Source organism: Sinocyclocheilus grahami, unplaced genomic scaffold (genome assembly GCF_001515645.1).
Source record: "Sinocyclocheilus grahami isolate Dianchi unplaced genomic scaffold, SAMN03320097.WGS_v1.1 scaffold169.1, whole genome shotgun sequence".
NCBI lineage: Eukaryota > Metazoa > Chordata > Actinopteri > Cypriniformes > Cyprinidae > Sinocyclocheilus > Sinocyclocheilus grahami.
In genome coordinates, this window is record NW_015505348.1 from 846,700 (window position 1) to 864,810 (window position 18,111).

At 36.9% G+C, this 18,111-nt stretch overlaps 1 protein-coding gene across 7 annotated transcripts in view; it reads right to left on the reverse strand.

Moving 5' to 3' along the window:
• Positions 1–18,111, reverse strand: part of LOC107593327 (AP-3 complex subunit delta-1-like) — a 56,750-nt gene that overhangs the window by 6,280 nt on the left and 32,359 nt on the right. Inside the window, exons 6-29 of one of the 7 annotated variants that reach the window (XM_016283004.1) lie at positions 17,978–18,107; positions 16,815–16,954; positions 16,665–16,738; positions 16,507–16,556; positions 16,361–16,410; positions 15,286–15,334; positions 13,403–13,548; positions 13,157–13,305; positions 12,006–12,236; positions 11,702–11,933; positions 10,413–10,558; positions 10,199–10,340; positions 10,045–10,116; positions 8,845–8,917; positions 8,529–8,725; positions 8,372–8,445; positions 7,537–7,560; positions 5,846–5,999; positions 5,613–5,750; positions 4,443–4,496; positions 3,653–3,757; positions 2,332–2,490; positions 2,201–2,248; positions 1,987–2,007 (exon numbers count right to left, since the gene is read on the reverse strand). In XM_016283004.1, coding sequence (XP_016138490.1) covers positions 1,987–2,007; positions 2,201–2,248; positions 2,332–2,490; positions 3,653–3,757; positions 4,443–4,496; positions 5,613–5,750; positions 5,846–5,999; positions 7,537–7,560; positions 8,372–8,445; positions 8,529–8,725; positions 8,845–8,917; positions 10,045–10,116; positions 10,199–10,340; positions 10,413–10,558; positions 11,702–11,933; positions 12,006–12,236; positions 13,157–13,305; positions 13,403–13,548; positions 15,286–15,334; positions 16,361–16,410; positions 16,507–16,556; positions 16,665–16,738; positions 16,815–16,954; positions 17,978–18,107 — 2,658 coding nt within the window. Of the gene's footprint in view, positions 1–1,986; positions 2,008–2,200; positions 2,249–2,331; positions 2,491–3,652; positions 3,758–4,442; positions 4,497–5,612; positions 5,751–5,845; positions 6,000–7,536; positions 7,561–8,371; positions 8,446–8,528; positions 8,726–8,844; positions 8,918–10,044; positions 10,117–10,198; positions 10,341–10,412; positions 10,559–11,701; positions 11,934–12,005; positions 12,237–13,156; positions 13,306–13,402; positions 13,549–15,285; positions 15,335–16,360; positions 16,411–16,506; positions 16,566–16,664; positions 16,739–16,814; positions 16,955–17,977; positions 18,108–18,111 lie in introns of all 7 variants that reach the window. The other 6 variants (XM_016283003.1, XM_016283008.1, XM_016283005.1 and 3 more) reach the window with 6 other exon arrangements.

The following is an 18,111-nucleotide window of genomic DNA, read 5'->3' on the forward strand; positions in this document are numbered from 1 at the left end:
GGGTCCTAAAATCTGTACCCGACCCGAATCACTTCTTACCCGAACCTGACGTGCATAAATTAATTTTTTTAAAAGAAAGACCCGACCCGAGACAGACACGATGAAATTAGACCCGAGTTCGACACGACGGCATTTATTTTCGAACCCGACTGGACCCGAACGTAAACGGCATTGACGCGTGTACAGCCTGCAGCCAGTCAGGAAAAATCCCGGTGTCCTGTTGACTGATTTGGCCACTTCTCCATTACTTTGATTTATTTAACATTTATTCAATTTATTATTAGGTTACTTTATATTAGTGCCTGCCTGATGGATACAAGGTATTTCTGAGCTCCGCTTTCAATTGTGACCAGTGGATTTGAAAAATAAACGTGATAGTTTGATAAAAAATAAATCGATAGCCTAATCATGGATTCGCTGTTGTCTGCAACCTGATCTCAGGCGAAAGGCTTCTGCACACAAAAAAGAAAAGCCCTGCATGAACACGCAGCATAATGAAGCGAGTGGAGTTTCTTGATGGATCTCATATCTATAAGATGATGTCTGTGTGCGAGGATTACGAACGTATGCTCCTTTTCTATGTGCGTTCCTCTCTTAACACAAAAGTGAACGTAACCTACGCATTCGGGATAGTTTAAAAGAATTCGGGTCTAATCGGGTCCATTTGGGAAAAGCATGCTTATTTTAAATTACCCGAGACCCGTGAAGACCTCTAGTGTACACACAGTTATGTTCAAACAACATGTAAAGTGAATTTTGCATCCGATGACCCCTTTAACTACACCAAACAGGTGTATTTAATAACTAATGTTTAGAGTCAGAGCTTGAAGATGATTGGACAGTCTTGTAGCACTCAAAAAAGACTTTAGTCACAGCAGACACCAGATTTAATTTTACTTTAGTGCATTTATGTTTATGTTGTTACAAGTTGTGCATGTACATGTTTTTATTTTTTACTCAAGCAAACTTTAAATATAATAAATTGTGTGTGCGCGTGTGTGTATGAGTATATATATATATATATATATATATATAGTGTTACAAGTTGTGCATGTACATGTTTTTATTTTTTACTCAAGCAAACTTTAAATATAATAAATTGTGTGTGCGCGTGTGTGTATGAGTGTATATATATATATATATATATATATATATATATATATAAATGTAATATTAATTATTACACATTTTTCTTTATATATAGTTTTATATATTTACTAGCTATTGCATATTTATATTGCATTTTTATAAATTGTATTAATTTTTTTATATATTTAGAATACAATTTTATTTATATACAAAAACCACAACCTAAAAAAGATACATACTACATTATTAAAATTCATATGTATAATGTTATAAATTGCATATTTTTTAATTATATTGATGTTTATTACACACACACACACACACACACACACACACACATATTTGGTATTACACATATATAATTGTATATACATTTATTAGAATAAATTAATACATTAGAATACATTTATTTATATATTTTATAAATGTATTATGTGTCTACTTATTACACATATACATTAGTTATATATTATACATAATTTATATATATATTATAAGATACATATACATTGTATACTTTTATTAAATTTTATTTATATATTTATAATACATTTTTATTTAATTTATGAATGCATTTAGCAGACGCTTTATCCAAAGCGACTTGCAGTGCATTCAGGTTATACATTTTTTACCAGTATGTGTGTTCCCTGGGAATCGAACCCACAACCTTTTAAGCTGCAAACACAATGCTCTACCACTGAGCCACAGGAACATTCATTTTAGAAACAACAAAACAGAAGAAACGTAAAATACAATCTTATTTAAAAAGGCATATAAACACAACGGTGCAACATGAACTCTTCACCTTATTTCTGTTCATATTTGGTGTCTATTGTGACTAAAGTCTGAATCACAGAGGATTAGTAGCAACAACAGTAGTTCTGTTCTCATGGTTACCTGATCAGCATCTTCTTTCATCTTCAAACATACATACAGAGACACATGAACAATACATCATTCATAAACTACAGACCAGAATCACTTAAAGCAATGAGTCGCTTCAGCAGAAACAGCAGCCGTGTGTGAGGATCATGAGATCTCAATTACAGGCTGAGCTTCACGCTGGTGCAGAGGACAAACATCAGACCACATCCCGTCACGCCACACTCACCATCTTGATGTAGGAGTTCTCAGCCAGCAGAGAGTAGTTGGACATGGGCTGAAACGAGATGGAGGCTGGATAAGTACAGGATAAAGTGCTTTTACTTCCCGTTTTAGTGACACCGAGTGTGATTGGCTGACCGGCAGAGGCTCCTCTTCCTCCACGGTGCCGTTCTGCACTGAATCCTCCCCTCCGGCGTCACCGTGATGCTGATGATGGTGGTGGTGTCGCTTCTTCTTTTTCTTCTCCTTCTCCTCCTTTTCTTTCTTCTGCTTTTTCTTCTTGTGTTTAGAGGATTTCTGAACAGGAAACCAAGACAGTTGGTTTAATCTGGTTTCAATTGAGCACAACATTTTTTTTTGTATTCTTCTGCTGATTTTTCAGCAAAAACCAGTTCCCAGATGAATCACAACACCACCATTCCTTGCCTAAACATACATAAAATCAGGAACAGGTCATGTGACCTGCTCATCCCATAAAGCACTGCAAATTACTAAATTGTATCAGCAATACCAGTACAATATAGAACTCACTGACAATAAGTTTATTGCAATATATTTTGTTATTTTTATGTTAAATTAAGAATAAAGGTATTTTATGTACTTCATTTCTAATGTGCATACACACATATTCAGTTTTTAAAAATGTTAATATTTTTTATTTATTTAGGTAAATATAAATAATTTTACAGTTTTGTTTAAAAATGTATAATTTATTTATATAATGTTTAATGTAATTAAACTGTATTTTTAATGTATATTGAAAACACATTTTAATGTTTAAAATGCACATATTTATTGTTAATTAATGTTTAATTTAAATGTATATAATGTTTATAAATATATATACACAGAATTTTTTTAATTATAATGTTTGTTATTTATTTAATGTAAATAATTTCTTCTTTTTTTTTAAGATGTATAATTTGTTATTTATACGTTTAAAAGTGTAAACATTTTAATTGTTAAATTTTTTATTAAAATGTTTTTAAAAGGCATATACGTAATGTTTAATTCAAAAGTATGCCTATTATAATTATTTAATGCAAATAATACTTTTTTTTGTATAAAGATTCAATGTTTAATGTGATTAAACAGTATAATTGTTTAATGTTTAATTAAAATAGTGTCATTTATGTTTCCTTAAAATGCAAATATTTATTGTTGATTAAAGTTTCATTTAAATGTATGTAATGTTTATACACACACAGTTTTATTACACATCGTTACAAACATGTTCATTTTAATCTTCACTTATTTAATGTTTAATTTAAATCCGTTTTTATGTTTATTTTAAAAGCACTGTTTTTTAATAAAAATATTGTTATTTAATGATCATTGTGTGTTTATTTGAAAAATGTCTAAAGATGAACACAGCACTGCCAGTGGAACAAACAGAAAACCAGTTTTAAAAACAAACAAAAACAAAACAAAACCAAAGCAGCAGTTGTGGAAGCCCCACCGTGTCCTCTGGCTCTGTGTCTTTAGGCTCATCAGGTTCAGATTCTGGGGCGGCCGCAGAGCTGGTGTCCACAGCAGCAGCAGACGACGAGGGCGCCGTCACCTCCTGCAAACAAACACACATTAAAACACACACTTCCTGCTGCTTTCAAAACCGTCCAGAGACCGAAGAATAATCAGCTACACTATGAAGCATGCAGAATTGAACAATATCATGATCAAGAAGAAGAAAAGCTGATTTGATGTTGTTGAATTGTTACATTGGGAGAAAATGGTGAAGAAGTGCTGAACCTGCAGTGACAAAGTGATATTTTGGCTTTTGAAGTCTGTTGTTCGCATTAAGAGGAACTGAACTATGATATTTGGGCAGATAAAAAAAAAAAAAAAAGTACATCAAGTCCTTTCGGTCTCAGGTGACCTACATTCGGTTCATGAGGCAAATACTGAGCTGTTTGACTGGAACCGCAAGAACTGTCAAGAGTCCTGGCTGTTTATGATGATAAAAAAACAACAACAACGATCATACAAGAGAAGCGTCCCACATCAGTGAGTAAGACACATTTACACCTCTGCACGTGCACACATGCATCCGGAACTAAATCAAGCAAATGCTAACACACACACAAATGTGCCAGACCTGTGAAAAACAGCAAAAATAAGACGGGTGAGACAAAGAGATTGGCACGTCAAGAACAGCGAGAGTTCGGAGGAGGGAAAACACGAAACAAACGCTCATTAACAACAGCACAGACCAGAGGGGGAGGAGAGGGAGAGAGCATGAGGGACCGGACCTGGGCGGCGGGGGGAACAGGAGCACTAGAGAGCCAGAAATCCAGATCCGAGGCCTAGAAGAGAAAAGGCAGGGTGGGGAAAGTGAGTCCAGTCCTGTTTGACTCGAACAGAACCCCAAACAAACGCTCGGACAACCTCAGAAAAACAAAACGAGCACATATTCCATCAATATGTCAAAAAAGCTGATCATTCAACATAACGTATTATTTTTATGGTACATTTCAGTTAAATTAATTTATGCACATTATTAAATGTGGACATTATTTCTATTTGCTTAAATGAAAACAAATTTTTAGGTTAAACCTGCGCTTTTATAGATTTTAAGAACGCAGGAATTTTCATAGTTGAATATCATTAAAATTAATCACTTCATCGTTAAGGTTCAAAATCGCAAGACGTACATGGAAGAAAGCTATTAATATTATTTTTTTCATACAACAATTTAAATAAGTGCGCAAAACCCTAATAATTATTTATATATATGTGGCATACGAGTCCCTCAAAGTCTAATTTCATTGTACTCATGTTACACAGCAAAATAACAGTAGCCTATTGAATGCAGTGTCACAGTAAAAGTCCCCATACCACTTCAAGATTCCTGACCATAATTCTGAGATTTAAATTTTTGAATATATACAAATATACAGAACAAGTACCATATAAATTTAGGTAGAAAACGACTTTCTACCAAAGAAAACGACAAGAAAACGAAAGCCGTAGAAAACGACTTTCTACCAAAACAAAAACTCTAAAATGAAAAAAATAAATATTTGTAAAATTTTTCAATATTTCCAACTTTGGACTACTGTCAAATAATAGCACGCATTAGTACAGAGCAAAACCTAATAATAATTCTGTTTAAGATTTAATGGATTAAATAAACAACAATTAATAATCCATTAATCATTAACACCTCTAAATTAGGCAGTATAGCCTGCCGGCATTTGGCCATAAAACAGATCTTTTCATGCTCTTTCTCTGTTTACCGGTTGATTTCAACTTTGAATACAATGATCAAATTTGGGCTGCCACAAATGACAATCTGTTTCAACAAAGTAATGAAATATTCAAAGTATAAACAAAGCAAACAGCAAGTGTTAGTGATGGAGAGGCTATAAGACAAGCTTTTTAAAGAGAATACTTTAACATCAGTCCAAAACCAATCTGACCTCAGCAGATGTGGATGTGGGCGGGGCTGCCGCCTCTTTGGTCTCCTCTGATTGGACGGCCTCTTCTGGCTGGGATTCCAGAAGCTCCTCCTCCACTTCTTTGGGTTTCTTCTTTTTCTTCTTTTCCTCTTTGCTCCTCTGCAAAACACCCAAACCACCATTTGAATATTAATGAAGTAGAATTACATTAAACAACAATATTCGCTCTTAACTGCAGATAACTGCCATCTCACCTTCCTGTCCTTCTCCTTGTCTTTCTTCTTCTCTTTACCGCTCTTCTTCTTGGTCTCCTGCGGGACGCTCTCGCCATCTCTGTCCTCGGCAGGGCTCTTCAGCACCTCTGGACGGTGGGTCCTCACCGGAAGCTTGTCGCTGTCTGCAAGCGGCCTGGAAAGAATAAGAGAAACAGAGATTAGATGGACAGAAAGAGGAGGAGATAGTGAATAGGAGAGAGAACCAGTCACATGGATGCTAGGAAAGGCTTCAGCTTATTCAATATATATGGGTCAAAAGTCTAAAGGCCTGTTCGCAACAAGCAACATTTCATCAACAAATATATTTAGCTGCACCAAAACTATTGGTCTTACTATATGGTCTTACAACTACCGACCAATGATGAGAATTGATTGAATTAAAAAACAAAAAACAACTACAGAATCAGAATGATTTTAATTCGTTGAACATCTACATTTCTCCACAGATATGAGGCTAAACATGGTTTCTAGAGTGTGAATTTGTAGTTTGAATTGAATGCGGCATAAAAAAGTAATAATTTAATAAATGAACATGATGTCTTTATAATGCTTTGCACTCTGTGGTTGTATACAACAACAACAACATTCATTAAGTGCAACCAGTGTAGTTTATTTTACAAACAAAGGAAATTGTTATTTCTAATCACTCAAAGCACTCAATTCATCTCAAACTTGTGTTACTAATCTGAACTGTTCTAACAAATGAAAATATAAACACAAACAAAAGTATAAAATCCAAACCAAACAAAACCGAAAACAAAGCAAAAGGCAAAGCAAAACAAAACACAAAAACAAAACGAAGACAAAACTGATCTCTAGCATTCAAACAAAACAAAAAACAAATAACTGAAGTATAACCCTCTTAACTAGGCGGGAAGGAGTTTGCTTTGCTTTACTTGAAATGTTGTGGTGCATTTGTTTTGTGTAAGAAATTGAGATTTGGTGTGAAGAGGCCTTCAAAGCAGTACAATATTCCTGTCCAACAACAAGCTGAAAAAAAAGCTGAGGGGTTTAAAATCTGTGCTCACGAGTATCAAGGGAAAAGTCAAAGCCAGGCAAGGCTGTCAATGCTGATGTATATACACTAACATTAAAAAGATTGGGGTCAGTAAGATTTTTATTTTTATTGGTTAAAGATTAACCCTTTTATTTAGCGAGGATGCATTAAATTGATTAAAACTGCCAGTAAAGACATTTAATGTTACAAAAGAATTTGATTTCAAACGAATGCTGTTCTTTTGGGGGTAAAAACATGATAAAAATATTAAGTCGTACAACAGTTTTCAACATTGTTAATAATCAGAAATGTTTCTTGAGCAGCAAATCAGCATTTCTGAAGGGTCATGTGACACTGAAGACTGGAGTAATGATGCTGAAAATTCAGCTGCCATTTTGAATTGTAATAATATTTCAGTTTTTACTGTATTTTTAATCAAATAAATGCAGTCTCGGAAAATAAAGTGAATGCAGTCTTACCAACCCCAAACTTTATAACCAAAGTGTTCAAGTTGTAGCAATATGACCACAGCCAAAACCCAACTAGCAGGTGAGCTGATCAGTCATGCACAATGTGTTCTTGACAAATATTATTCGGTCCAACAGTGACAAAAACAGGCGTGGTAATTGGGCAGTTGATTCCACTGGGTCATGTGACCGCAGGAAGTGCTTACCTTGAGCTAAAACCAGATAGCAGACTGTCAGGAGGGCAGATGCGTGCGTGCGTGAGGGAGAGAGAGAGAGATGGAGAGAGACAGAAGCAGAAAGCAGTGTGTGTGTGTGAGAGAGAGTGAAGAAGATACAGGAGAACTGGAGAAAGCTCCTCGATAACAGAACATGGAAAACCCAACAGATGCAAAAGACAACTAGATTTATTTTGCATCTGTATGAACAGAAATTCTAGACTCATAAACCTACTAAAGGTGGTTTAACGAATGACAGTGGCAAGAAGCATGAAATTGATGTCCTCAGATCAACAGAGAGAGTCTCAGACCAAACATCAGACACAAAACAACAAGAAAGTGGAGAATTTCCTGAATTGGATATCAAGGAATGAGAGTTTAACACGCATAGCTAGTGATGCACTGAAATTTCAAAAATTGAGGGGAAAAAAAAGCAAGTTCAAAAAATCGTTAATCGAAACGGTGCCGTTTTATTTTCGCTTCTCTGATTTGACCGTATCAACGTCACTTTCAAGCACACAAGACAATACATAAAAATGGTTCAGCTGAAATATCAAGAGACGACTTTATTGCTGCGATTTAATTTATCAGCATAAAGAGTTACATTTCCAAATATTTAAATACCGAAACTAAATACCAGATTCAGTAATTGGCTAATTGGAAAAACATTGTGGATTATTGCTGCAGAACTTTACTACAACTGGTTTAAACTTATTAGAATAAAGAGAACAAATCATAAATTTCAGTTTTGCTAAAAAATTCATTTCTGCACATCACTATATGTAGCACATGTATGAACTGTAGGTGGCGACAATGTGGTACATACTTGTCCAGATCGATGTCTAGAGCTTTATGAGGGTCATTGGGATCCTTATCGTCATCGTCACTTGGTAAGGCATTCTGGGAACCAAGACATACCAACATTATTGTGTATAGTTTTGTGGACAACAGTTTTAAGCACTTCCGAAATAACAGCTGCCCACCTCTGGCATTTCCTCTGTGACTATGTCCACCTGGTGAGCGGGCGTTATATCTTCCTCACTCTCGGGACCCGAATCCGCCTTCCTCTCTTTCCCTCTCTTCTCCCGCTTTTTCTTCTTCTCCTTCTTCTTCCTCTCCGCCTTCTCCTTCTGCCGGCGCTCCTCCTCCAGCTTCAGGTATTGGTCGGACATGGGCATCCCTGGACCAAAAAAAAAGACCGTAAATTCTAAGATGAATACGTTTTTTAAAATTCTATATGAAGATGAAGCAGTTTGTATTCAAAGTGGATTACATTTTAGGGATTGTAGATTTGCTCACCTGGGACTTTGAGAGGCACACTAAGGTCGATCTGCACCACCGGAATGTGTTCTACACCTGGCGCGTCGTACACCTGCAATAGCAGACACGTTCGAGAAGTAGTTATGGGAGAAACTTAGTTTTTCATAGCTCTGAATCATTTGAAACAATTGTTTTGTAAAATGATTCACTGTTTTGAAGCATTTGAAACACCACAGGCTGACGGCAGCTTCAGGTAAAAATGGTAATTGCAAAAAATATATATATAATAAACAACCGTTCCAAAGAAATATGAAATAGGAACAGATTAAGCACTGTTTACAAGTGATAACAGGCCAAAACAGTTAGATGGATTTTGATGTGAGAGGACAACAGGGGATGGAATTTTTCACTAGAGGAAGGGTTATGGATTACGGACTCGTATCTTGGCCAGAAACGACATCTTAATGATGGATTTGTTTCTTACAAACATGCAGCTTTTCAATTCAAAATACATTAACTGATGGACTGGAGTCGTGTGGATTATTGTGATGTTTTATCAGCTGTTTGGACTCTCATTCTGATGGCACCCATTCACTGCAGAGGATCCACTGGTGAGCAAGTGATATAATGCTAAATTTCTCAAAACCTGTTCTGATGAAGAAACAAACTCCTCTACATCTTGGATGGCCAGAGGGCGAGTAAATTTAATGTGAACTATTCCTTCTAACGAAAAAAAATTAATTTTCCAAATAACAATATTTGTTTTGCTTCTATTTAAATGACAATTTGTTTACATCAAACCACTGTTTTAATTTATTAATTTCTGTGGTTATCACGTCCAAAAGCTGATGTAAATTGTCCCTGGAACAGAAAATATTTGTGTCATCAGCAAATAAAATAAATTTTAGTATATCTGATACTCTGCACATGCCATTGATATAGATTATAAACTGTTTGGGATCTAAGACCGATCCCTGTGGTACACCACAATTTATGTTTATGTAGATTCATGTTCATCAATTTCTATAAATTGTTGTCAATTTCTTAAAAAAAAAAAAAAGGTTTGAAACGGTATGATGCAACAAGGACTCAACTGCTGAATTGGATAACGTATGATACAAGTTTAGAGCTGCTAATCAAACAAAAGTTTAATAAATGGTTCATATGGTGTTTCGAAAGTGGTCATCACTAGTTTCGGCCTGAGGATTATGTGATCACAGAAATCATTTGACTGTGTACCTTCTGAGATGATGGTGAGGCCTTGATGTAGAACGGGTTGCTGGCCTGTTCCTGCTTTCTGACTTCCCTCCTCTGTGTAAAATCGGACAAGTGTATTATTAAGATGACTGTATTTACACATTTTCTGAAGGTCTGAAGGACAGCATGGACTTACCCTGGCCAACTCTTTCTCATCAACCTCGGTGTGTCTTGATCTGGAATGCTTGGGTTCTTCTTTAGCGAACACTGCTTTGGGCTTCTCGTCCTCAGACTCGCTCCCTGATGGAGGCTCATTGATCCAGGCGTCGAGATCCAGACTAGAGGGGGAAAATAACAGCTTATACATCTATTTCTATTGATACCCTTGAGATAGTCAATAAATGACTCACCCTTCTGGTATAGGCACTTTCTTCTGGGCCTTGGGGGCCACAGGATTGAGTTCTCCGGCGAAGAGAGCCGTCACTTCCTCGGCCACCTCCACGTTCTTCTGCTGTAGCTTCTGGATGTACTTCACCAGCTGGAGGATGCAGGACGCCTGCGGGGGAACATCATGGTTAACACTGTGTGAGTGTCTGTTTCAAAGCCTAATAAACCATATTATTAGAAATCGCAACTGATGAAAAGATTGATGTTACCGTATTGCTAAGCTAATGAAGTCAGACAGAGTTGGCTGGTTTTAGCTGGTTTTCCAGCCTGGTCATAGCTGGTCAACAGGCTGGTTTTAGAGGGCTTTGGACCACTTCTTTAGCTGGTCTCAAAGACTCAACAGACCATATCAGACCCCACTGTATGGTTTGCTGGTCTTAGTGGGTTTAAGCTGGAATTAGCTGGTTTTAGCTGGTCTCCCAGCCTGGCCAAGCTGGTCAGTCAGCTGGTCTCCAAGCCTGACCAACTATGACCAGGCTGGACAACCAGCTAAAACCAGCCAACTAGTATTTTAGAACATCGCTAGCTTGCAGCTAACATGATTTAACATGTTGCTGACATGCTTCTGCTATGTTGTTGCCATGTTTTAACACACTGCTAACATGACCAAGCATGCTGCTTGCATATTTCTAACATTTCCAGCACGTTTTTAACATGTTAACATGTTGCTAGCATTCTGTTAACATGAATTATCTCACTGCTACCATGTTTTTACATGTATTAACACACTGCTAACATGTTTTAACATGTTGTTAACAAGTTTTGAATTAATGCTAACATGCTTTAGCACATTGCCATTTTGTTTGTCACGACACACTAGAAGGATACTTGTGACGCCATCTTACATTTGGCCAAAACGGGACATTCAAAGTCGCAATGAAACAGAAGTATCAGGAGATCTTTTCTTCCATATTGTGAAGGATTTTGAGATTTCATATCATATAATTTTGTGGCCTAGTGTCTGGAATAGCCTTCACTGCCAGCTGACCCCTTATGAAAATTAACCATGTATGTAACCACCCTATAGTAAAAGTGTAGTAACTATGCTTTTTTTCGCCATTTTGATTAACATTTGTATAACCACAGTTTTACTACAAATAGCATGGTTAAAATATAGTTAGTGTAGCCATGGTTAATTTGTGGTTACCATGTTTTAACTACAGTAACCATGTTTTTCTTTTAGTTTTATTTGTAGTAAAACCATGGTTAATTTAAGTAAGGGACGAGATGTCAGAATAAAGCTGCTCCTCACCCTCTCCTGCACTTCCAGGTTGGCACTCTGGACGAACAGCGGCAGTCTGTCTATAAGCAGTTGGCTGGTCTCCTGTGCAGCCTGGCTCTCTGTCTCCCCATCATGCTTCCGCAGCACCGTCGCAAACAGCTTGGCGGCATTTTGTACATACACCGCCTGGATGTGACCGGGCAGGGTGGCCACTTTGGGTCTCAGCATGGCCTCCAGTGTCTGCATGGGGTCTTCCAGATGCCTGTGAGGAAAAGGCTGTTAGCATGCTGTTATATGGTTGAACCTCGAACCTTTCCAGATCGTCATCACGTACTCTGAGAACTCTCCACAGATCCATGCGGCGGCGTAGAGAACCTCGCAGATCCCGTTGCGCTGCGTGTTGCCGGTCAGCAGGTGTGCGTTGTCCAGCAGAGTGGCCATCTGAGCCACGGCGAAGCCTCTGATGGCTTTGACGCGGATGGCGACGTCCAGCATCTGAGAGGCGATTAGGTGACCGTGCCTTGTGCCCTCCAGACGAGTCAGTTCGACCAGGATACTGATGTACCTAGAATAATAATGATTATGTAAAAGTAACTGCTATAACTATGTTTTAGGGACGGTTCACACAGTTGCATTTAAAAATGCAAGATGCAGGATAGTGGAATTGGAACAGAAACTCAAGTCTTGGGATTCTGTTTAAGGGGTGGTTTGCACACAATACATTTTTGCATTCAAAAACTGGAGACAGGGCAGTAAAATAGATAAAACGCTATTTTTAAACGTTTTTGGAACTACATTTTAGGGCCGATTCACACAGAGTGCATTTTTGCGTTTAATAAGGAAAAACATTACGTTTGTTAGACTACGTCTAAGGGCTTTTCACACAGAATGTGTTTTTGTGTTTAAAAATGCGAGATGCAGGACAGTGGAATGGGAAAAACACAAAAGGTCTTGCAACTACGTACGTATAAGAGCTGATTCACACAGAATGCATTTTTTCATTTAAAAACGTGAGATGCAGGAGAGCGGAATGAGAAAAAAATGCAAGTCTTGGGACTATATTTAAGGGGTGGTTCACACAACACGTTTTAGCATTTAAAAACAGAAGACACATGGCACTGAAACAGGAAAAAACTCGGAAACTATGGAAGTTCTTGGAACTATGTTTAAGGCACACAGTATGTGCTTTTGCATTAAAAAGGGAGAACAGTAGAATGGGAAAAAAGGTTTGTGAAACTACGTTTAAGGGGAGGTTCACACAAAACGTTTGTTTTTGCATTTAAAAACGCGAGACGGTGCAATGGGGGAAAAAACTAAAGGTCTTAAGACTACGTTTTTTTCTTTTTAAGCTGAGCTTATTTAAACTTGAGCTGTGTCATGCATGACAAGGCTTTGACCGTTGCACTCGCATGTTTACATAGAAAATCAACAGAAATTCTATGTGAACAGCCCCTTAGTGTGTACTTGGCTGTTGTTTAGTCTTACCACTCAAAGTTGGTGATATACTGGAAGTTGCTCTGGCTGCAGATGTCGATGATCTTGGTGAGCAGCTCATCTCGGTAAGTGGTGCCTTCTGCTTTGTCCACATGCAGCATGAGCTTCTTCACAATCTCCATCAGGTTCTTCTTCGAAACCTAGTTAACCCATTTTCCACCACATTTTAGTAACCTCATATATTTGAGCTCCTCACAACTTCAAGACTTCAGAGGAATGTTTAAATGTTGTACACACCATGCCGTAGAGCAGATCAAGGGCTCTCAGTCGAATGGACTCATCTTTGTCATCTAAACACTGCAGGATCAGGTCCTTGTGCGACTGCACAGACTTGGGGTGAGTCTTTAAGATCTTGGACATGGCCAGAAGACCCAAGTACTTCACTGCAAAAAAATCACAGCGTCTAAGTGACTCTTGCATTGAAGCGTAGTCTCTCTGTTTGCTAACTTTAGCTATATTGCATTTATGCTAATTGACGTTTTGTCTCAGTTCTTCTATTTAGACAAGTCGGCATGCAACGGAAGTAGCAACAGATATTTCTGTCCATATTGTGAAGTACATCTGAATGAAAAAGAAAAGAAATACTGGTTTTCCCCCAAAAAATTGGGACTTGGTTCAATCCATTGATAGTTGATTGGATGGAGGCAAATCTGGACACGAGCTTGCAGGCAATTGTAAGAAAGAGGCGGAGTCTGAATGGACAAAATGATTGGAGAAATCATGCATACATCACCCGAGAGACGCCTAGCATTTTACCAGAAAAAATGAGACATTTTGTTTTAAAATAAGGTTAAAACAAATTATATACTGTATAACCAATGTGAACTTCCCTTTTGTGCTGACTTTAAAATCTGCTTAATTTAAAGCCTAGTACTAAATGTACAGTATTTTACAAATGAAAATAAGGATTATCAGCAAATAAAATAAATGTTAGTATATCTGATACACTGCACATGCCATCGATATAGATTATAAATGGTTTGGGACCTATGACCGATCCCTACGGTACACCACAAGTTATGTTTATGTAGATTTATGTTCATTCATTTCTATAAATTGTTGCCAATTTCTTAAATAAAAACCAAGGTTTGAAACAGTATGATGCAACAAAGACTCAACTGCTGAATTGGATAACGTATGATACAAGTTTAGAGCTGCTAATCAAACAAAAGATTAGTAAATGGTTCAAATGGTGTTTCGAAAGTGGTCATCACTAGTTTCGGCCTCAGGATTATGTGATCACGTGATGTATGCGTGTATATGCATCCATAATATGTGAACTTCCATTTCGTGCCGACTTTAAAATCTGCTGAATTTAAAACCTAGTACTAAATGTACAGTATTTTAGAAATGAAATGAAACCACTTTAAAACTAACAAATCTAAATTACTAGTTTCTTATTACTGAAAAATCTGCACAACGACAATGGGAAACACACAAAGACAATGGGAAAATCACAAAGACAACAAACACACACACAAAAACACACACCCCCACATGAACACAAATGGACTTCAGTTTTGTTTTACTCTGCCCGATTTTAAAAATTAAACGTATATTTGATTTAAGACAACTGATGGTTTAAATGCCCACAAAATGTAATAGACTAAATATAGATGCATGACAACTGGAGCCACATTTCTGTGGTCTTGGGCACGGTCTAGCTTTGTTGATGCAAAAACAAAACGCACAAATACACTGATCTATTTAAAGAACACATTGGGCTTCAGGATTGACAGAATGCCAAAACATTCAGCTGGAAGTAAATATCAAACGGCCCTGTGAGGGAACTTTGAGAAACAAAACATGGCAGTCCAAGATTCACAGAGCTAGTCTACAACCCGCTTGACTGGGACACTGATAACTCGAACTCCTGCAAAATAATTCAGATTACTTGATGCATATGTCTTGAAATGCTATTGTTTTTTGGAGGAACCTTTTCCAGTTCCTCAAGCTATAAAGATAGGATTGACTCTTGCCAACTCCCTATTGTAGTACTGAGGTGTCTTCGAGTTATCCAGGATGGAGATCTATACTTCATCTACAGGGCCAGAAGGGGGACTCAGAAACACGCAGACAATGAGAGAATGACACACTGCAGGCATTGACAGAAGGCTCACAGTTCTGGTCCGAGTCTTCAATCAGGATTCGCAGTTTCTGCACACAAAGCTGTGGACGGGAGAGAGAAATGGAGAACAGAAGAAGAGACAAAAGGCATTATTACAATGTTTAAAACCTTTCCACACCATCTTACATCAATAGTCAAAGAGGAAGCCAACTTAAGACGGGTCAAGTGCTTGTTTGAGAGCCAAGGATTCAGTTTAGCAAATTACACTTTGGTAAGAGACTAGGTAAGAGACAAACAGTGGTTGACTGATGGCTAAATGCTGATCTCTAGAGTCTTTATATAATATTATTTACATCTATTCACTAATTCCTTAATTTAGCAGCTGGTTTTATCGTAAGTGACTTTTAATTATAATAATTGCTAAAATTATGTATTAGAATTTACCTTGTAAAAAATAAAAGTTAAATATATAACATGTTAAAAGGAACATTTATTACATTTAATAAAAAATATATATATATTATATTTAATAAATGTAATAAAATGAGGCATTGGCTCAACATGTCCAATATTTACTAATTAAAATAATTATTATTATATTTCTGTGTTAGAAGATCTGCTTCTTCACAGAACTGTAGGAAAAAAATAGGAAAAGACACATAATACTACATATTATAACCGACATTAAATAACTTACATTAATAATGTATTAAATTGTATAAATTTGTATGTATTCTTTTAGGTATTTTATAAACTATATTAAAACTTCAGGCATTGGCCCAACAAATCTAATATTTACCAAGTTCACATAATTACAATTTAAATATTTAATATGTTTGTGCTTTAGATGACCTGCTTCTTTATTTCTTTATTAATTGAACTTTAGGAAATTATATGAATGGATACATAAATAAAACAAAACTATATTCATCCAAGGACCTGAAGTATCAATGTAACAGCTTAAGAGAAAGAAATGTGGTGTATCACTATAGGAATTTATCAACAAAGCTCTCCACATTGAACATTATGAATTAACAGACTATAAATGCAAATATAAAGTGTAAAATGTGTAAAGGGTCCACATTAATAGTGAATATAAATCAGTGACTGATGCGACAATGGCCCACCTGTATGCTAGCACTGTGATTGGGCATCCCAGAGGACAGCGAGATCAACACTGAGATGAAACAGGATAGAGAACAGACATCAATAACTATTTTAAGAAATGTGTGCTCTAGTACAACAATGGGTCACGACACCAAATAATACTGACCTGCTATGACCGTGTTGACACACTCATAGAGAAGCGACATGGCCGAGGTACTGGGGGAGCAAATAAGAGGAAGGACAAGAACAAAAATAAATATTATATTTAACCCTAATGTTTTTGGCCAGCTTGAGTGCTTTGGAGTGTTTTAGTATCACTGCTACCTGTGGATGAGGTTTGTTAGGGGCTCAATCAGCTTCTTTCCCAAACGAGGCTCCAAAGGAGTGAGAGCACCAAACTAAAACATGGAAATCTCATTAAAGAAACAGACAAAAGCGGAGAATCACTTCCTTTTCCAACCCAACACAACTCACCAGCTTAATGATCTTGATGAGAACCCAGTTGTTGGTGGAGGAGGTCATGAGTTTGAAGAACAGGGGTGCCAAGGAAAGATAGTTCTTGGGATTTCTTCTGGCCAGTTCACAGATGACGTTCACAGCTGCTGACTGGACACCTGGGAAATACACAAGTTAAACACAGAGTTCAAGTGGAAGCCTGAAATATTAGCGTTTAGTAGGGCTGGGCAAAAAAAAAAAAAAAAGTTTTTCGATTAATCGTTTTTTTAAAAAGACGTCGAATTCGATATTGATTCTCAAAAGCATTTATTTCAGCAAACATTCAATACAAAATCTGATTGATGTGAATCTTATCATTAGTCTTCTCCACTAGATGTAACCCTCTGAAAGCCTGCCATTCATTCAGTGCTTATGGCGGAGATACTGTTGACAAGAACCAAGAACAAATATGCTTGATATGCAATGCTCAGGTGAAATTCTATAGTAATACTACAAGTCTGCGGAATCATTTGACATCACCCATAAGCCGCCATGATTTCCGTAATGAATGAATGGCAGATGGCGCAGACGCACTGTTTTGTTTACTACACATACTAAAGCGCGGACGTGTTTTCAGCCTCTGTCGTCTCACTATATGATAATATGAACACGAATATCATCTCCAGCTGCTCTGAAAATCACTTAATTAGCATTTTACCATTTCATCTGTGAAAACTACCGTCATATCACATACACAGCAGCTGCAAGTTATTCACGGCAACCCGTCACAGTAAACCTCTGTTGTGCTGAACTTTGTTTGCCAAAAAATAAAAGGGTTTAATTTTCATTTGTTTAAAATCAATTAAATTAATGTTTTATGCCTTCATCTAATTATCAGGAAAAAAAACACCCTACACAAAAAAAAAAAGAATAGGTTTAAATTACAGGCCTGTGGCTCTTAATTTCTTTTTATTAATTCACCATTTGTAAACTGATGCTTACTGTTACTGTATTTTTTTTTTAGAAATATCAATAACATTTGTATTAAAACTATATTCACTGAATGCAATAAAAAATATATTTTAAAAAAATCGAGAATCGAATCAAGAATTGAATCAAATCGAATTGAGAGCTTGCGAATCGGAACATCTGAATCGATACCCAGCCCTAGCGTTCAGTGAGATGTGATTCAGCATCCGTACCTGGATCTGGGTCCTCCAGCTTCTCTTTGAGGCGTGGGAAGGCAGGACGAAGGGACTCGGGGTACTTCAGGAACACTTTGTACATGATCAGCACTGCCTTCTTGCGAATGTACGGCTTAGTGTGGGACATCTGA